The sequence below is a fragment of the Phoca vitulina genome, unplaced genomic scaffold (genome assembly GCF_004348235.1).
Source record: "Phoca vitulina isolate PV1807 unplaced genomic scaffold, GSC_HSeal_1.0 scaffold26, whole genome shotgun sequence".
NCBI lineage: Eukaryota > Metazoa > Chordata > Mammalia > Carnivora > Phocidae > Phoca > Phoca vitulina.
The window spans coordinates 26,944,435-26,966,242 of NW_022589729.1; the positions used below are offsets into that span (position 1 = coordinate 26,944,435).

At 40.2% G+C, this 21,808-nt stretch overlaps 1 protein-coding gene across 1 annotated transcript; it reads left to right on the forward strand.

Moving 5' to 3' along the window:
* The first annotated feature begins 11,660 nt into the window (after nucleotides 1–11,660).
* LOC116643405 (apolipoprotein R-like) lies at nucleotides 11,661–19,370 on the forward strand. The gene is made up of 3 exons (XM_032422161.1): nucleotides 11,661–11,821; nucleotides 15,706–15,876; nucleotides 19,208–19,370. Exons 1-3 carry the CDS (start codon nucleotides 11,713–11,715, stop codon nucleotides 19,354–19,356), a joined length of 429 nt encoding a protein of 142 aa, XP_032278052.1. The 5' UTR covers nucleotides 11,661–11,712; the 3' UTR covers nucleotides 19,357–19,370.
* Nucleotides 19,371–21,808: the final 2,438 nt, after the last annotated feature.

Consider the following 21,808-nt stretch of genomic DNA (forward strand, 5'->3'; position numbering starts at 1 on the left):
CTTTGTTCACACGCCTCTATGGGGGAATGCTGGCCTCTTTTGTTCTTATTTCACCAAATATACTCTGCAGAGGCACTGGGGTCTCATAGGTTTTCACTGGACTTTCGGTGTAACAGAGGGGCTGGAACCGTTAGAGAAACCGACCTAACGTGGAAGGTAACTATTGATGGTCCTTAAAGCCATTTGCCTGCACCTGCTTCTAGGAAATCGGTAGATCTTTATTTCCGGTTTCCCCTTAGACAAGGATTTGTGGGTTACTAGTTTCCTTGGAGGGTGGCCCAGAAAGCAGCGAGTGGGTAGTGAGATGATCAGATGAGAAAGGGAGGACAGCTGAAGGAAGGAGCTTGACTGGGGTGGTTACCGGGGTTGCTAACAGGTGCTCAGTTACAACGACTGTGCTCTGAGAGCATGTGGGACACAATTCTGAGTAGTCTTTCCAGGTGAGCACCTGGGGCATGTATCCACCAGTTCCCTCCTCTCATCGCTGAAGACTTGCTCCAACAGCGTTGACGGCCGGCCCGTGGGCCCACTGAATGGGCTCCCGAGGACGGGGGTCACCGTCAGGGAGGGCGCTGTGGCAGGGTCTACGTCAGCCTCCAGTTAGGGGTTTGGCCACAGCACAGCTGGTCTCTTCCGCAGTTCCCTTTTCTCCATGCCTCTCTTCGGACATCTGTTCTGGCGTCTCTCTCTCTCACTCTCTCTCTCTGCTCAGCCTCCCCCTTCATCAGACCTCTGCATTCTTTGCTATTAATTGGCTCCAACAGAATTCTTTCCATTTTCTTAGAGAGTCGTTTAACTTTCCACCTACCATTGGACTCTGGGCTTACAGAGGTCTTTTGTTACGTGCAGTCTCACCAATCAAATATTTACTAAACCTGCCTGAAAAACAACTTGATTAAAATTTACAAATAAGTTAAAAATCCATTATGATGAATATTGAGTTTTCCCTGCTGGTTCAGGGCATGAGGATGTGCCGTGAGCCGCTGGGGTGTCTCAGACATTTTCTCAGGAGGAGAAAATCTGCTACTCGTCGTTTAAATTCATGTGCATTTTAAATATCATTTCCCACTTTATTTACTGAAAATCTGATCCATGAAAGTAGAGAAGACTGTTAAGGTTGTAGGTGAGACTAAAAGGCACAGAAAAGCCTTATCAGAAGAATTTATAAGAGAGGAATTTGTTCAGTCTGATGCTCACTGATGCTTGGAGGAAGAGGAAGGGTAAGAGCCTGAATAATTTTATACCAAACATTAAAAATAAATTTTAGAACATACAGAAAAATAATTGCCTTTGCCTTATCAGGAGGTGGGCAGAGGTATCACAAAAAAACCAAAATGAAAACAAAACTCAATTACCACCACAGTCTCATGTTAGCAGGAGCTTTATAATTGTAAGCAAAGGAAACCCAAACAGATGTCCATTTTATTTTATTTTATTTTTATTTTTATTTTACATATCACTCTTTATTTTGATAGCATCACTAGAAATTCCCACTAACAAAAGTAGTTGCCCATATTGTATGTCAGGCATGGATTTCAGCCCCTTAAGACAGATTTTTCTCACTTAATCCTTGTAATGATCCTAACAGGTTAGAATGATTAGTCCCCTGAAACTGATGAGGGAACTGAGGCTCAGGGGGTTAGTGAGATGCACGATGTAGGGGGGTGGGGCAGGACATTAATGCCAGAATCTATTTCTTTTCTTTTCTTTTCTTTTTTTTTTGAGTTTTAGGCTCTTTTAATTGTTTGATTTATTTTTTATTTTTTATTTTTTCGAGAATCCGTTTCTTCTCCAGGAGTCCACTCACAGTTGACGCCCTTGCTTCTGGCTCTAGAACTGCCTGGACATGGACAAACAGACCTGAATCTTTGCATTCATCCTCCTCGGCCTCCCTGAGCAGCCCCTGCAACAGCAAGGGCTCTTTGGTCTGTCCTCCAGCCTGTATCTGGTTGGGTGCGTGGGGAATCTGCTTACCATCCTGGCCATCCTCTTGGACCCTCACCTCCACAGCTTCATGTACTTCTTCCTCAGCAACACGTCTCTTCTTGAAATTTTTTTTACCCCCACCACCATCCCCAAGATGCTGGTGAATCACCTGCATGGGTACACCACCCACAGATGCCCATTTTATGTATCCAGCTTCCTGCAGTGGCGCTTTCTATGTACTTCCAAGGTCTGCATGGCCCGGAAAAGAGGATGTTAACCAGTTCCTTAGGGTTAGATACGGGTAACTGTTTCATTGACTCGCTCTCACTGATTTTCACTCACCCTCTCCCACTAGTGAGAGTGACAACACCCTCCTCATCTCCTTTCTGTTGCCACCAAACCTCACTCAGAAGTCTTCAATCATTAAATAATAATTTTTAAACGCCACTTCTTTTCTTTATTAAGTGCTATTTGAATTAGTTTTATATCTTAAACAAGGTATTCCACTCTTCATTTACATTAGAATAAATATTTTTTCAGGGCAGGGGGAAGAATAGAATGGAAACCTAATCTATATTTTGTATTGTATCATATTGCTTTCTCCATGCAAAAACTCATTCTTGAGTTCATTGAGTGTCAGGTAATTAGATAATTGATATTTTAAGTGCGTTATCTACTCGGAATACTTGATGAATTGTTCTATATGTGCTCAAAATGTTTTTATGAATATTTGAGAAATTGAGTGGAGCAGTGAGACAGAGAAGGCAAGGCAGCCAATAAGAGGTGCATTGTCAAGCCACCGACCTCCGTGGGTGACCTGAACCCGTGGGGAAACCATGAAGTTTTATACCTCTCACAGGGCAAGGTAGCTAGGGTATTGATACAGTAACTTCTACAGATATTGAGGATATTAAGGTCTGCTACTGGGAAGTGTTAATTACCTGATTTTTTTTTTTTTTTTAAGATTTTACTTATTTATTTGACAGAACGAGAGAGCAGGAGAGCACTAGCAGTGGAAGGGGCAGAGGGAGAGGGAGAAGAAGGCCCATTGCCGAGCAGGAAGCCCAAAGTGGGGCTCGATCCCAGGACCCTGGGATCACGGCTGAGCCGAACGCAGACGCTTAATCAGCTGAGCCACCCAGGCGCCCCGATTACCTGATATTTTTGACCTGCTGTCCTGTTGTCAGAATAACCTTCAGCGGTTCTTGAAAAAGCCTGGGCAGACAAAGCAGATACTGATGTCTCGGAGCTGTCCAGAGTGTGCGGGAGAGCCCTAGTGCTATCAACAGGAATTCAGCAGTGTCTGCTACACGCTTCAGTGTGAGCGGGCGCTCTCACATCTGCCACTCACCTTCCTGCTCTGCTTTTGCTAGATTCACGCTCTCCACTTCCTTGGTTTATTTCCTCTATTTACTGGAGAACATCCTTAATGAGCTGCCTAGGAAATGATACTATGTACTCACAGTTGATGCTGTGAAAGTAAATAAGAAAGTAAGTAAAACACTGAGCTTCTGCATATGTGAAACTCTTTATTTGAATACTTGGTTGATAATTTCATTGAGTGTAGAAAACTGGGCTAGACATAACTTTCTTTTAGAACTTTTTAAAAGAGTATCTTCTTTGTACAAGTTTCCAATATGGCAATTGAAAAGTGAAAAGCCATTTTTATTACAGAGTCTACAGGATTTTTTTTTTTTTCTTTCTCCCTTTTCTTCCATAAGGAAACTCATTCTTTTTTTTTTCTGAGAAATTTTCTTGGTATGTTTTTTTCAGTAATTTTCTCTTCTCTATTTTTTCTTTTTCTTTATGGATATCCTACTGGTCATATGTTGGACCTCTTTTGTCAATCCTATAACTTTCTTATATTTTCTTTCTGTTTCCTATACCATCAACTCTGTTTTGCCCCTCCCCCATGTTCTTTGGGAATATTTCCTTGCCTTTGTATTTTAATTGTTTTATCAATTTTATAAAATGTTCACAGCATTTTAAAAAAGTATTCTGTTCTTTATGGATATAATGCCTACTCACATATAGAATATTAATAATAGTTTCTTTGGAAGTTCTAGTCTCTGCTTTTTTTTTTTTTAAGGTTTTATTTCTTTATTTGACAGAGAGAGAGAGAGCACAAGCAGGGAGAGCGGCAGAGGGAGAGGGAGAAGCAGGCCCCCTGCTGAGCAGGAAGCCCGATGAGGGGCTCCATCCCAGGACTCTGGGATCATGACCTGAGCCCAAGGCAGACGTTAACTGACTGAGCCCCCCAGGCACCCCTTATATGTTCATTCTTAAGAATAAGACCCACATAAGCTAATTTAAGTTCTATGTATTTGGGGAGACTAATCAGTAAGCTATTCTTTCTTTTTGGGAGCTATAGCAGAGGCTGCTAATTGTTTCCCCATATACATTTTCAGGACTTACCTCCTTTAAGTAATAGAATGACCCTCACCCCTTTAAATATCAGCTCCCTTGGAGCAACCTCCTAATGGGTGCAACTTCCTAATCACTTTCTTAAAAAGGAAGCTGCTTACCTTCCACTTCCTCTTTCACTCTGAAATGCTGACAGGGTGTTGGTGAGCCAGCTTCCACCATGCGCATGAGGACAAATGACCCAGGGGATGTTAGAGTGACAAAGAGGGAAGGGACCTTACCCTCAGATGACCTCATTGGGCAGAGCAGCTGACCAACCTGAATATGTCTCTACTTCTGGATTGTGGCATAAGAGAGATATAAATTTCTGCCTTTGTTTTAGCAACTTAGCTTACAGCCTGACACATTCAGAGGATTTCCCAAATATCAGTGTTTACTGGTGTCTTCTCTATTGCTGTTCAGTTTCTTCTGAAAAAGATTCTCCAGTTTCCTGCCTGCTTCTTTATTAACTTGAATTTCTACCATGCAAAACGAGATTACTGCCTCTCTGCTTCTCCCTAAACCCCTCAGCCTGTTTCTAATGCAACATTACTTTCACCCTGTCAGCATTGGTAATGTCTACTTTCCTTCTTGAAATGATTTTTGCTATCCCTAGAAAGTATCTTGGGGAGAAGGAAGTTGGTAAATCAGAGATTTCAGATGAAAATTTATATATGAAAAAAAAAGAGAATATATATGAATGGAGACTATGGATTGAACTGCCATTTTCTTTTTTTTTTTAAGATTTATTTACTTATTTTAGAGAGAGGAGAGAGAGAGTGTTTGCAAGTGGCTGGGAGGGGCATACAGAGAGGGAGAAAGAATCTCAAGCAGACTCCACACTGAGTGAGGAACCGGACCCTGGGGCTGGATCTCAGGACACTGAGGTCCACTGAGATCAGACCCGATGAAATCAATAGTCAGATGCTTAATGACTGAGCCACCCAGGTGTTCCAAGCTGCTATTTTCTAATGTGGGATACAAATGATCAGAAAAGGAACACTGTTTTCCAAAAATTTCTGATTCACAAATAGTCCTGTGAATAGCTCCTAATCCTGTATTTCCATCATTTTGGCAGATCATCAAATGTCTGATGCCAATGTTTTTAGGCTTTAAAATAAGATTATCATTCATTATGAGTATTTATACTTAACAAATGATGCATATTTATATAACTGAAAAATTTTCTTGCTAAAGAGTTTTCTTAAGTAGGTTTTTTTTCCTTTATGTTTAGCTCAGTACCCAGTAGAAACACAATAATTTCAAAAAAAATAGAATATATCAGCTTATAATAGATATGCATAATTTAACTTGCTAAAATACAAATGAAAAATCAAAATTGCGAGTGATAGAAGTTAATTTTCTAAAATTTAATTTATATAGTAATTTTTATTGCTTATTTTCAGTGAAACTAAAATGGAAAATATAATGAAGCAAATATTTACATTGTTTGGTAAAAGAAAATATTAGTTCCACAGGAGAAGCTTTTCTTTCTGTTATGAAAATAGACTGTGGAATACATAGAGAAATAAATAAATACTTTCTCTTTTAAACTAGTAGTTCCCAAATTGGCTAGTTTTACATTTATGTCTATGGTTCATTTTGAGTTAATTTTTGCACATGGTGAAGGGTAAGAGTAGTCAAAGCTCTTTTTTCTTTTTCTTTTCTTTTTTTTTTTGCATATGGATGACCAATTATTCTGTTGAGAAACATTCATTGAAAAGACTATATTTTTTTCCACTTAATTACCTTGGCACCTCTGTCTAAAATTAACCATATGCGTGTTAGTGTGTTTCTGGACTTTATTTTTTTCCATTGATCCATAAGTCCATTCCTATGCCAATACCACAATGTGTTGATCATGTAGCTTTATAACAAATCTTGAAATCAGGAAGTATGTCTTTTAAATTTTATTCTTCTGCAAAATTGTTTTGGCTATTTTAAGGCCTTGGCTTATTCATGTACTTTTTAGAAATAGCTCATCAATTTCTACAAAACATCTGCTGGGATTTGGTTTGGAATGCTTTGAATCTCTAGATCAATTTGAGGAGAACAGATATCTTAATAATGTTGAGTCTTTCAATTCAACTCATGAACACAGTATATTACTCCATTTAATGAGGCTTTCTCGGCTTTCTTTCATGAATGCTTTGGAGTTTTCAGCTACCATGCACCATATGGAGCTTGTGTCATTTTTAAAACTTTTTATTTTGAAATAATTATGGATTCACAGAAAATCACAAGGCTAATGGAGAGAGGTCCTATGTGCCCTTCACCCAGTTTCTCCCAATGGTTATATCTTAGAGAACTAGAATAATATTGATAATATCAGGACATTGACATTGGCTCAATGTGTGTGTATAATTCTACACTATTTACAGAATTATTGAATCACCACAAAGATCCCCCTTGAACCACATCTTTATATTTATATTCACCCCCTACCCCTGGCCCACCACGCCCACCACGAGTAACTACTAATCTCTTCTCCATTTCTATCATTTTGTCACTTTGACAAAGTTTTACAAAATGGAATCATATGGTATGTGATCTTTTGAAAATGGCTTTTGTCACTAGCATATTGCCCTTGAGATGGTAGTACTTTTTAAATTTCAGATTTCCAATTTTTCATTGCTAGTATATAGAAATACAATTGACTTTTATACATTGATCATGTATGTTGTAACCTTATGAAATTCTTTTATAAGTCGTAGCAGGTTTTCTATAAATTCTTTGGCATTTACCAAATAAACAATCCTGTCTGAAAATAAACACAATTTTGTTTCTGCTTTTCCAAACTGAGTGCCATTTATTTATTTTTCTTGCCTTATTGCACTAGCTAGACCTCCAATATATTGCTGAATAGGAATGATGAGAGTAGATATCCTGCTGGATTCCTAATCTTAAGGGAAAATCATTCAGTGTTTCAGTATTAAATATCATTTGTAGATTTTTTTACATAGTTTTTCTTACTTTGACAGCTCTCATTTCAAAGGTCAGAGAACTAATGTGAGGGTCCTACAAACTGTGTACACTTGAGAGCCACAGAAATGACTGCCAGGTGGGTCCATAAGCCCAATGAATCATTGTAAGATAAACATGAACTAGGGATCTTTTTATTGCCTGGCTCCTATAGCTTCTATTTTAACTGGGGTTATAGTGATACTTTTTGTTCCCAGGTATCATAGACAGCTCAGATCCAACAAGTCTATAGAGATCCTAGTGCACAATTACTAAAGCAAATTATTCAAGTTTCCTTTAGGAAAGGATTGGAGAACTACTACTATATATATTTGCTCTGGTGTTACATGGTCCTTCCTCATAGGGATCTGTACTTACTTTAAGTCTGAGAACGGGGGAGAAAATAGCCAAGTTAAAAAAACATAATTGGGCAAAAGATCATGACTTTTTATTGGAGTAGCTTATCTCAATCTTTGGATCACTCATTCTTGAACTTTTTTGATTATGCATCATGCAATACCTATGTTGACAGACCCTTACCCTAAGGAACACCATATTCTATTGACCCTCTTCAGAGATTCCTACAGGTAGGATGTTCTCTCCTTTGGCTGCCTCCCAGCCTTGCTGCCTTACATGCCTCATCCTTAAGGAGGCACTCATTTTGAGGGTCAGTACTTGCACAAGCCTGAAAATAAGTGCCTACTTTGATTTTGCATCCTAGGCACATTCTTGCATCACCTAGTCTTGGCCCTCCAGTATTTTTCACCCAATCCGCTTCTGAAGATTAAGTGCTGTTACTTAGCCCTGCTATCCTGGGATTCTATAATCCCCACTGCTATTAGGCGGCCACATTTGATAATAGCATCTACTACCAAAAATGCAGCCTATAGATAGTTGGCCAGAATAAAGTTTCTTTATAATATTGGTCCCTGTCACTGGGGCATTCCTTATTGTCCTGGTAAATGGTACATCCTCAGGGCTCTCATGAAGAAAATAGCTGGTAGGTCTTCTGGTTTTATAAAATAGATCATTCTTTTTTTAATTATTATTTGAGAGAGAGAGAGAGAGAGAGCATGAGCAGGGGAAAGAGCAGAGGGAGAAGCAGAAGCAGACTCCCTGCTGAGCAGGGAGCCTGACGCAGGGTTGGATCTCAGGACCCTGGGATTATGATCTGAGCCAAAGGCAGACACATAACCAACGGAGCCACCCTGGTGCCCCTAAAACAGATCATTCTAACATGTCTACTTCTCTGAGTCTTTAATCATTTCCTGCTTAGTCTGCCTTAGCAGTTCTGGCATCTTTATATCATTTTTTGACCATCATTTTTCCTAAGCTTCCAAAAGCATCCCAGAAGCACACAAGAGCTGACTCCCAGGGCACTTGCATTGCGATCTTGTGTTATGGAACAGTGTCCCCATTCTGACAAACTCTCCCTTGTCCAGCTTTATGATCCCCTCCTAGGCATACTCTCCCAACTCCTAATACATGCTAACTAGGTCTCACAGATCCTACATGTGATTCCTCTCCTCTCTTAGTAGGCTCAGCCTACCCTTAGTCAGTTCATACTGAGATTTGATTTCAGTAAGTGGTCTGATGCCTGGAGGTGAATGGGGGCAGATCTTGAGGAGAGCAGTTATGAACTTATAAGATACCTGATGTATTTGATTGCTCTGCATGGTCTTCAAGGAGCAGGGGCACTATCTTATAACAAGGGAAACTGGGCCAATTATAAGCTCTTTGGGTTTAGGGAAATCTGGAGTTCAAGGTTCTCTAGTGCATCTACCTGGATATCCTAATGCCAAGTCTAAGGGCACCACTCCTTCCATAAAGGTAAACTTTTAGTAGAGACTTGCCAAGGCTAAGAATTTATTTTTTACTGAAATTTTACTATTGTTTTATGATTATATTCTGACCCTGGTCCTTAGTATAATTAGTCTCCAAGCTAGCTGATATAAGAATTTCTTTAAATACTAACAGGGGCAGGGAGGGGCTCCTGGATTTCACACTTGGATTTGAATTGTGATTGATTGCCTTGAACTTTCATTTTCAGCTAAGGCGTTGCTGAGCTTCATCAACAGTACTTAGCCACCCAATTTTACAATCCCTTTTCACAATCCTATTTCCACTGCACCTCTCAAATATTAGAGATGTTTCACTAGCCAATGCATCTTTCTCCATCTATGCTTCATGACAGTTTACCAGGTGAAAATGTTCATAGTTGCAATGCTACAGTAAGCCAGGGCTATCAATACTTCACCTTTCACCAGCGATGAAGTCTTGGTTGTCAGTTGGCTGGTGGGTGATCCAATTCTAGAATCTCATTCTTAGAGTTTGCTTCCTAGATCCACTTGTGGTATAAACTGTCTTCAGTCTGTGTCTCTAGAAGGGATTCAGATGCATATGAATTTTTGATGGAACTATAAGGGAATGAAACAACAAGAGGGAAAGGAACTGAGCAAAACTGTACTCTCAGGTTAAGTGTAACCTTCACCTGCCCCACAGTGGGCTCTAGAGCATCAATTGTACCACAGAGTTGTCCAGACTTGAGGCAAGGAATCAGAGCTTTTGTATCCCAGGATCAGTCAGGCATTGGTTGCTCCTGAGGGAGCAGGGTATAACTTCCTATATCAGGAATGAAGTGGCTCCTGTCATCACAGTACATGCTTTGGTGGTCATGGGTCTAAGCCATTAACTGCAGTGCCAGCAGCATCTGGAGGGTGGGCGTACCTTTGGGTAAAAGCCAATGATGTTGATTTACTCCCAAATGGCTGATTCAGTGTCCTGACAGAAAATCATTATTGGTCAAAAAATACAAATTCTTTTGGTTTAAAGAATAAGCTTGGATTTTAAGTATCAGTCTTGGGTTCAGAATTTGGCTAAGCCGCTAATTATCTGAGGAGTTTAGGGGGCAGTTTACTTAATTTATCTGAACCTGTTTCCTCATCTATGCAACAAGGCAGGCAAGAGCCATGTCACAGGAGCTTTTGAGGTCTCATTATAATAATTTATGCAAAGTTCTGGTACACTACATGCTTAAAGATTAAAGGCAGGTTAACAAAACATGATGATTGATCATTTAAATTACTTTTCTTTATTGTGGTTCCTCTTTTTAAAGGAAGCAACTATTTAGTGGATTTACTTGCTTTCTTTTGTCTATTATATTTCTGATAGATAAGCATTTTGGCTATTACTGGTATGTTGCAATCATTCCAGTTCAGCTGAGTAGTGAAGATCACTTTAGGACAATTTCCAGAGTTTGCTCTTTTGTTTAGACAACCATCTTTGTCTCTTCAAGGAACAGATATTCACAGTCGGTGGGCAAGATATAGAATCCAGGTTGGTAGTTTCATCTGTCCCATTTAAGGAGACTAAATTTAGGAAGTGATCTGGATGAATAACCAGGTGATCCCAGATGGTTTTATGGGAAACTTAGTCTTGGGGTTAACAATCTAAGAAGAATAACAAATGTGCCTTCCATCCAGTTGTGTTTAGTGCTTAGAAGCAAAATGCTAGGTTCTCTAGGATCCAGCATCATTCAGATATTCTGAAAGTCATAAGAAATCTTCCTTTCTCCTTAATTAATCATCTTCAACCATTTAACTTTCAGTGCATGCTTTTTCTGTGTTGCAAACACAGACTAGAATAACTTCCACATTAGAATAGTTAGTTTCACAGAGTGAATCATTTGATGTTTTATGTACCTTAGAAAACCCAGGAATTAGGGAAAAGAGGTTCCCACTGAGGTACTGTAATCATAATTGTAATTGTAATTATAATTATAATTGTAATTGTATGGACTGGATTCTTGAGTATTTTCACAGTTAGAGACTCATATTACTTTGTTCTGCCTAGACTATGTGCTATCTAGAAAGAAATTTAATTTTCAAGATTTAAAAAAAATCCATTCTTCTATGGGCAAGTTATACCTACTTCTCATCACAGAAACCACTTCTCAAACAGGCACCACTTCTCAGACATTCTATTTTCTCTCATGCTATGACTTCTAATTCCTGTAGAACCCACCACATATACTGTGCATCATGAGCTGCCGTCCTTTGTGCCTTTTTGCTCTTGTTTATTCAGAGAGGAATCATGGATATATCCAGAAAGGAACTCATCATGTGCCCCATCTGAACAGCAAGGGAGTCTAGGATTACAACAATAACCACATACAGAATCCCAGAGGCCTCGCCCATCCATCTCCAGACTCCTCTCTCCAAGAAGGGGGCCTTATCAGCTGACCTCTGTCAGAGCTGTGCTCAGCACCTGGTCTTCTGGTCACTCCCCCTGTCCCTCCCCTTTAGTGACACATAGCTGAGACTTTGCCAAGGCTGGTTATGTTGGCTTAGGCACCATTTCAGTTGTTACTTAGAATTCTTTTCTTCATATTGATTCAAGTGTCTGAGAACACTGAGCCTCAGTATGGCACCTCTGAGACTCTGTGCCATGGCCCCCAAGTCGCAGAGCACTTTCCCAGCACTGTACCTCTTTGGGGTCTTGACCCTACTGCTGTGCCCTTCTGGCTTGTGTGGTGAGTACAGTAGTTATGGGGAAAGGAGGGTAGTTTCTCTAAGATATGGAGGACAAGCACTCAATTAAGAATTAACTGAATATAGTCAAATAGTGGTAATTCATAACCTTTTTGAGAGAGTATAACGAACTATGTATTAATAAAAATGAAGAATTTTAAAATGTAAAGGAAATTATTTTAATGCAGGTAGAAGCTGTTATGTCTAGAATAGAAAAGTGTTGATATGCAAAATTCCTTGTGAGGCTGCTTTAGCAAAGAATAATCTTGAATTTTCAAATTAGTTTCTTATATTTCAATGCTCCAAGATGCTTAGAACAAATTTACTTTCCAAATAGGTTAACTATGCCATCCACAATCTTAGTTACCGATTGATTAGAAATAATTTCCATCCAAAAAGCAAAACTACTTTCTGTTGTCGGATGGAGCTAGAGAGGATAATGCTAAGTGAAATAAGTCAGTGAGAGAAAGACAAATGCCATATGATTTCACTTATCTGTGGAATTTAAGAAACAGAACAATGAAAGAAAGATAAAAAGAGACAAACCAAGAAAGAGACTCTTCACTATAGAGAACAAACTGATGGCTATACGACGGTAGGTGGGCGGGGGGATGGATGAAATAAGTGATGGGGATTAAGGAGTGGATTTGTGGTGATGAGCACTGGGTGTAGTATGGAAGTACTGAATCACCGTGTTGCACACCTGAAACTAATATTACAGTGTATGTTAACTACACTGGGATTAAAAACTAATGATAAATAAAATTTTAAAATATATTTTCTGTTATTATCAAATACTGAGTAAATTTTCTGAGGTAAAATTATAGGGTACTTTGTGAACTGTAAACCATTATATAAATGTAAGACACTGTTACTGAAATGTAGGGAAATTTTTGTCAGAATGAGAAAAGTGTTTGAGAGAACTTACCAGAACCAATTGAAGGCCTGCTGCTGTGGAAATGAATTTGTTTTTCTGTTATTTAAATAGAAACGTCCTTTAAGCAAAGTGATATTTTCTTCTTTTGTTAGCTGACATTATTTTTTATCTGAGAGAATTAATTTTCATACTTAAAAGTATTTATTAACATATTCTCTGAAACAGCTATCGTGGCATAAAAACTGAGGATTCGAGATAGTTTAGAGGAAAAACCCCCAAGCCTAAAATAATAGCTGAATGCTCCTAGGTGAGCTGGCTTGTTGATTTAAAAATGTGGAAGCCATGCTTTCTTCATCACCGAGAGTGGTCAGGGGGCAAGCATGGGCTAATTAAGGAAGCAGTATCTGGAAGAGAATTTTTCACATCGGATGCATGAAAATTATTGAGTGGCAATGTTTATTTATTATTGAGTGGCAGGATAAAGGACTTCATGCTCAGGGGACTTTCCAGTTCTCCAGCTTCATCTCTGAGTTCCCCTCTCGTACAGTCTGAGGTGACAGGGGAAGGCCTTATAAAATTTGTAACGTCTTTTAATTATTTCTTCATGGTTCCATTTCCCTTCCCCCTTTTCCTTCTGTTCCCTCATCTCTTCCCATTTCCCATGGCCCCAACCCTCTGAAATGGTAATTAATGTCTGTCAGCTCTAACCGGAAGCTCCTTTCCCTCACAGTAACAAGCTTCTGATGCCAGGCTTCGCTCACTGCCCCAGTATTGCTCTCTTATCTCCTACCAACCACTCAAATTCCACCCATCCTTCGAGACCTATTTCCAGCTTACTCCTGGAGGCCTTCCCTCCTTCCTGCCAACACCTTCTCCTATAGAACTCATTTCCTTTCCTAATCTGGCTCTAGAGTGACTGGTATAGACATGTGGTATAACTATGTATGTGACTGATATGGGAAACAAAGGCAGAAGAAAAATTATTAAGTTTCCTTACTACCTACAGCTCACTGACAAGTCCTTAAAACAGGCAGAGTGACGTTCCTCTAGGGACTCAGCTGCCTCAATGCTGACACTTTGCTAAGGGCAAAAGGCAATCCTAGCCCAACTTCCCCCCGCCCCCAGGATCCTGTAAGCTTATTTTAACATATAAAAATTCTTTTGGAAACTTCCTTTATCTCTAAACCCCCCAAGATATGTGTTGGCACTCATCCCCCAAGCATATGGCCCATTGATATACATCATCAAAGGGTCTCATGACTAAGGTTTTATTAGATGGTAATAAATGACATTTTCCCAACAATAGCTAGCCCCCTCAAGGTCCTGGAAATCTTGCTCCCATATTCCTTAGAGACTTACACTATCCCTAACCCCCTCCCAACTTGAAAGTATATAATGGGCCAGTCCTCATGACCCCAGTGCAGCTCTTCCTGCCTGTCCCCATGCTTTCATAAAATCACCTTTTTGCACCAAAGATGTCTCAAGAATTCTTTCTTGGCCATTGGCTTTGAACCCTAACATCTTTCCTACATCATGGCCACATCTTATCTTTGTAAGTAAATAGCAAGTATGCCTCCTTGATATTACCTGAGAAGTGTCGGTACAGGACTCTGTATGTGTGTTTGGTCATAAAAATTAAGAGCTATTTTTTTATATTTCTATGGAGGGGCCTTATCTGCAGTTTAAGAAATGCTATATGGAAACTGTTGACTCATACACAGGTGAATTCTTTTTCCTCGTTACTAAAAGAGCAACTCCTTCAGAGTTGAAGCTTTGAAGGAGCAGAGGTAAGGGAAACAGTGCTTGACCTGAGCTGATTCTTTGCATCAAGAGTGTTTCAAGCTTGCTTTCTCTCTTGTGTTTTGTTGTTGTTGTTGCTGTTTTTTGATGGGTCCTTCATCATCACTGAGGATCTGCTAACTGCAATTCCCTGGTCTGCTTGATCCCGGGATCCATTTCCGATTCTGGTTGATCACTTCCTCTTTCTTATCTCCTAAAGACCTAGTGACTCCTGGGCATTTATTTTTACTGAGGCTTTCTTCCCACCTCAGGAGGTCCTTTTGCACAGGCCTGAAGACAATGTCACTAGGCCTGTCTTTTTCATGCAGCCCATTTCCGATTCACTGGAAGTACTCACTCATCCTTTGTTCCGAATAATGTCAGGAGTATGGGCCAATCTCAAAGCAGCAGAAATCTGTCCTTCGCCCTCACCAGCAGAGCCACTAGACAGCCCGCCTTTGCATTTTAGATTTCCCAGGCAGGAGCTTGCTACTAGGTCACTGTTTCTAATGTCTCTCCAAATTGCAAAGAGATATAGTAGCTTTTCTCAGTGGGCTCCTTAGAGCCCCTCTGTCAGTGTGAAGGAGAAATGCACCTACACATTTGCCTCACCTGGGACTAATTTGAATTTAAAAATTAAATTCCTAATCTTTTAATGCCTTTGATTTGGGTGAAGGTGTTAAGAATTTTCTAACAGATTCTGAGCTACCTACTTTATCAATTATGGGATGTTACTTGACTGTGCTAGAGTATTGTTCTTCAACCAAAACTTCCATTTTATGGCTTTATAAAGTAAGCATCCAATGATCATTACAGAGAGCAGAAAATAGCAGGATTCCAGAAAGTACCAGTGGACTTTGATACAAACCTGAGCTTAATCCCTAAGTTTGATTCATGTTACTGGCACTTAATAGTTGTGACCTTCTGTGGAATATCTGACCCCTCTAAGGTTGAGATTCCTTTTCTCTAGACTGGGAATGATGATCATAGTGCCTCGGAGAGTTAGTGTGAGGATTAATTGGTTTAACATATATAAAATGATTAACACAGTGTCTAGCCAGTAGCTAAGATCTCAGTAGATCATTCCTATTGATTTTGTCAAGGAAATGAAATATTCCTCTGCAGTATAATTTAATGACTTCATTCTATAAAATAAGAAGAATCCCTCACTCTGAATTGTTAATTAAACTCTAGCTCATTGTCTTCCACCCTTCTCTTTTACCATTCAAGACTGCAGAATATTTCCGAGCATTGCCCATGGATCCCATAAAGACATGAGTTCATTTTTTTCCTATACTACTGTGGTGCAATATGAATGTGATGAAGGATATGTTCTGGTTGGAGAGTCTAAAATCACCTGCAGGAACTCCCACTGGTCGTCTCCAGCCCCTGAATGTAAAGGTAACTTCAACCTCACTGATTATCCTGTTTTAAAAAGTAGAGTCTCTGTGAGTGTTCTGACCATAGAGTCTCTTCCCAGCTAGGGTAAACACTTACAATTTTTTTTTTTTTTAAAGATTTTATTTATTTATCTGACAGAGAGAGACATAGCGAGAGAGGGAACACAAGCAGCGGAAGTAGGAGAGGGAGAAGCAGGCTTCCCCGCGGTGCAGGGAGCCCGATGTGGGGCTCGATCCCAGGACCCTGGGATCACGACCTGAGCCGAAGGCAGACGCTTAACGACTGAGCCACCCAGGCGCCCCAACACTTACAATTTTTTAATTGTACTTATTTATTCATTTCGTGTAGTTAACACATGCATATGGTATAATATTTTTAAAGTCTGAACCATCACCCAGCTTATCGGTCTTGGAAGTAACAATTACTACCAAAGTGTATGTTTTCAGACGTAATTTAGAGGACCACTTTTTGCTTTGTTTTCATAAAAGTTTTAATCAAAATGTAACATACTACAGAATCTGTACAAATCTTGAAGGTCAACAATTATCACAACGTGAACCTACCCTAGAAGCATCGCATGTCTTCCCTCAGTTACTCCTGACTCTCCTCCCCAAGGAAGGTCACTGTACCAACACCATGTGGAGGAGTGCTGACAATACTGACTCCATATTTGGCCCTCCATCTTGTTCCTGTTCGCTTGACGACCTCTCATGGGGTTATGTGTTCCAGGCCCATTGGAGATTAACATACATACCTCAGAAATGCCCACAAGACCCGTGTAGGGGGAGGCTCGCTTTGGCCTCCCGTGAATCTTAGAGATAAAATAGTCCTTCCTCTTCCTGACCTATAGATGACTCCACAAGATCTAATTAAGGGTTAACTGTCAATTAGGTGCACACGAACCCTTGGATCTCCCCACAATGTCCCTTACTACAATGTCCCCTAGCTCTAAAGAATCTGTGGACTGATTTTAGAGAATAGCTGTACAGGGCCTGGATCGTTGTTGGCTTTATTTCCCCCCCACCCCCAATAGTAAGTTACCCTGAATAAAACTCTCTGTAAACTGTATGGTGTGGCCGGCTTTGTTTTTTGGTTTCAAAGTGCCTTTTCGGCTTGGGGGATACTTTATTGTCCCTCTTCCACCTTCTAACACCATGGATTAGTTTTGCCAAATTTTTAACTTTATATAATTGAAATCAGGCTTGCACTCTTTTGTGCCTGGCTTCTTTCTTCATTAGGTTTGGAAAATCATCTATGTTCTTACACATCGTGATAGTTTATTCATTTTCTTTTTTTTAAATTTTTTTATTGTTATGTTAATCACCATACATTACATCATTAGTTTTTGTTGTAGTGTTCCATGATTCATTGTTTGTGCATAACACCCAGTGCTCCATGCAGAACGTGCCCTCTTTAATACCCATCACCAGGCTAATCCATCTTACCACCCCCCTCCCCTCTAGAACCCTCAGTTTGTTTTTCAGAGTCCATCGTCTCTCATGGTTCGTCTCCCCCTCCGATTTCCCCCCCTTCATTCTTCCCCTCCTGCTATCTTCTTTTTTTTTTTTTTTTTAACATATATTGTATTATTTGTTTCAGAGGTACAGATCTGTGATTCAACAGTCTTGCACAATTCACAGCGCTCACCATAGCGCATACCCTCCCCAGTGTCTATCACCCAGCCACCCCATCCCTGCCACCCCACCCCCCACTCCAGCAACCCTCAGTTTGTTTCCTGAGAAGTTTATTCATTTTCATTGCTTTATAATATTCCTCTGGATGAATAGACCACATTTTACATATTTTCTAAAAGTTGGAGATTTTCATGTTTTAGGCTATTATGAACACTTTTGTGCATGTCTCTTGGTACTAATGTGCAAACATTTCTGTTAGGAATAAGCTGAGGAGTAGAATTGCTGTTTTGTAGAGCATACACATACTCATCTTTAGTAGATGATGCCAAATTTTGTTCAAAGGTGGTCATGGCGATTTATATTTCTACCAGTAGGATATGAGTGTTCTAGTTTTGAAAAACGTAAGTTCTAAATTCCAATTTATTTCAAATTATCAATATTTTCCTTGATGTTGGGACCTTTTGTGTCTTGTTTAAGAAATATTTGCCTACCACAAGGCAATATTCTATACAACAAAATACAACAAAAATGTTCCCCTATGTTATCATACAGAGAGTTTCATTGTTTTACCTTTCACAATGATATTGCCAACCCACTCGAAATCCCTGGGTTTATGGTTTAAAGTGGGGGTCGAAGTTTGGTTTTCCCCAGGGGATAATCAATTAATTGTGTACCACTTATTAAATGGGCTGTAGTTCCCACTGTTACCTTTGGCATAATTCAAGTGCCCGTGTATGTATGGTTCTGTTTCTGCACAAAGAGATAGCAATTTTTAATTTGAGACAATCGGTGTGGATTTAGCAACATTTTAGTAAGCACCTGCTTCATTTTAAACGACAATTCTTATGGATAAATTCCAAACCTCCTTGAGGTATCTGATATCGCCATTAGAGCCTCATACATGCCATTCATCTTCTCATGATGAAGTTGGCCTAATAAGAGACTTCTGGTTGACCACCAAGATTAGGTGTGCCTTTTTAAAATCACACTGCTAATAGCAACTCAAGGGGCTAATTTCCCACCATTGTTTTCATTTAACACAGGAAGATGTTAAGGGTATGTGAATAAAAATTACATACTTAGGATCATGAAAAGAGTGAGGTTTTGAGATATAGCAGTTTTAAAAACTCAGATTCTAGGATCACAATCCTTAGGTTTATATCATAATCATGTCACCTAAAAACTATGCATCCTTAGACAAGTCACATAAATGATCTGTACCTAATTTTTCTCTCTAGCCAAATGGAGATAATTATAGTGTTTTTGGGATGCCTGGGTGGCTCAGTCGGTTAAGCATCCACTCTTGGTTTCAGCTCAGGTCGTGATCTCGGGGTCATGAGATCAAGCCCTGCATCAGGGTCCATGATCAGGGCAGAGTCTGCTTGAGATTCTCTCTCCCTACCCCCCTGACCTTTCCCCTGCTTGTGCTCCCTCTCTCTTTCTCTAAAATAAATAAATAAATAAATAATAAAATCTTTAGAAAAATAATAGTGTTTTATGTAGAGAATAGTATGTAACATAACATTACTATTATTAATTTTTGTTGTTATAATCATACAATCAATGGAGGTAGAGAACAACTCTGAGCATGCAGGTATAATTTATTACCAGTGTTTCTCATCCCCTCAGGATTCTTCACTTTTGTAAGATTTTATTCTGAGAATCACAGGATGATCAAAATTATGTTTCCATTACAGCTCTCTGTCTGAAACCAGAGATTGAAAATGGAGGTCTGTCTGTGGATAAGGACCAGTATGTTGAGCCCGAAAACATTACTGTTCAGTGTGATGATGGCTATGGTATGATTGGCTCTCAAAGCATCACCTGCTCAGAGAGCGGAATCTGATTCCCAGCGGTGCCCAAGTGTAAGTGGATAAGTGGCACACATTTCAGGATGTCCTGGCATGTTCTAAAAATTGTAGCCAGTATCAGAGCACTGTCAACCAACACGGATGAAATCTGACTTGTATCAGGACTCACGAGTTGTTTAAATCACTTTGGAAATCAGCCTCAAAGCACTTGGTGAACTCGTTAAAGCAAGTTCTAATTCTCTCATTTTAGAGCAAGAAGAACCAAGCCCCTAGATAGGAGGGTCCCATAGATCCAGGTGACCCGGCCCCTAGCCCTGTATTTTCTACAATACACGCTATGCTTTTGCATAGCTGTTGGAACTACTCCTTCAGTTGTCCGTGAAGAAGCCCCCTAGGTGTCTTCTGCAACCTCCTTCCTTCCCTGCTTCAACAGTTATTCACAGCATATGGGGGAGTGCTGGTGTAGTGCTGGGTACTCTGCTGAGACAGAGTATCTTTTGATTTCCTCCACCAGTCCTGAGGATGGGCTTGATACTCTAGTTTTCCTGTCATCAGTGAGGCATCCTGAAGACGTCCTATACATTCACAGTTGGAGAGAAGGCTCTAAATCTAGCCTTTTATCTCTTCTAGGAATTCCAGATGGGCTGTGAGCAAGTGCTAGTTGGCAGTAAACTCTTACAGTGTCTCCCCTACGCAGAGGACGTGAAAAAGGCCCTGGAGGTGTATAAGCTGTCTCTGGAGATTGGACACCTGAGCAAGAGTGAGACTTGAAAAGGAACGCCATTTAGAAACCAGCATATCCCCCACCACCACACACACCCTGCCTCCTCCCCACAAAAGTAAAGAATGAGGTATATTTCTCTCATTAGCAAGTCTACTAATCGTTGGTTAAGTACTGTTTACTAAGAAAAACAATACCCGTGTTAGGAGAATCTGTTAATACCCTTAGTGCCATCGATAATGCGGCGCTCTTGATTTATCTTTGCTCAGCCTATGCTTCTGCTGTCCTGGACATGGCAGAATGACAGAAATAAATAATGACCCATCAAAAACCCGGTGTCTTTGTTTTCACTTTGATGCCTACATAATGAAAAATTAGACCCTATGCCAATCACTTCCTAATGTTTCTCTAATTAACTTCCTTTTCTGTTTTACTGTATCACGAGGTATATGTAGTCCTGGCAAATGTATACTTGTGCCTTAGCTGAGGTGTCTTTACCCTACATCTTCACTTCCTACCCATCCTTCACTGCCTGGGCCCAACATCACATCTTCCTCCAAGCCTTCTGTTTTCTCTCTCTATTTGATCACCAGTATTTCTCTGGAACAACTTACTTCTTTACATTTGGTTTTGCTTGACATCCCTTCCACCCAATATTAACCACCTCGAAAATCTTTGAAAGCCTAATCTTTGTGTCACCCAACCCTTGAGTATGGCCAAGGCTTCAACTCTTTTCTTAATATTTCAATTAAAATGGTTTTAATGTCTCTCTTAGACCAGATTCTCCAGAAGCAGACTCCGAGAAAAGGATTTGTGTGCAAGTAATTTATTAAGGACATGTTCTAAGGAGAAACAGGAAAAGGAGTAGGGTGAGCAGGACAGGACAGGGAAGGAGCCGAGCACGGTGATCGGGCCAAGTCCTACAGAAAGTGGCTTAGCCTTGTCCCAAAAGGGAACTCTGGACTGTGAATTTGCTTACTTTTTGTCCCAATTCCAGGTAAAGGAACTGAGCTTTCATTCTGCAGTACCAGTCAGTCATTGGTGAAGAGCCACCCTGGGGGCGCACAAGCTCTTAGGGCGTCCAGCTCTCTCTGTGGGGCAAAACTGTCTAGCAGCCTGAGGGGCATTCCATCAACAGAAGAGAAGGTAGGACCATGAGAAACCAGAACACCCAGAAGCTTGCAGAGAAGTGCACAGAAATGGTAGAAGGGACTAAGGGGGCTGGGTGGAGCTCCTCAGTGCTTGTCCCTCATGTGTCCCTCTTATAGTTCTGGATACTCTTGGGAAACTTGTATTTCTGACAGTCATCTCTTCTTCCAATCTTTCGCCTCCTCTGAAGTCTCATTTCCGCTCATGCTAACTTCCCTTGGCCTCTGCTTCTCCACTACATCTTGATCTGTATTAGAGAACATGGCCTCTTTTCTTTGATTTCTTTAAAAACAGCCATCACATGAGAAAGTTTTATAGCAGACTTAGACTAAAGCTTTGGAGTTAACAGAGGGGTAATATGGCTGGATACACAAGACAGGACTTCCACAGTGAATGTTCCAGAACCGTGATCTTAAAAGACCATTGCCTTTCCCTGCCATCAGGAATATCTTCCGGCTGACTTTCTCTGCATGACCTTGTCAGTCTCTAGGCTTTTCTGGTCTGCCACTTTCCCTTCTCAAATCTCTCCTTGCCAGACTTCATCTATTCTTGCTCCCACTGCCCCAGAAACTCATTTCCCTTCACTTTATTAGGGAAAGCGTTTTAGCTCACCATCT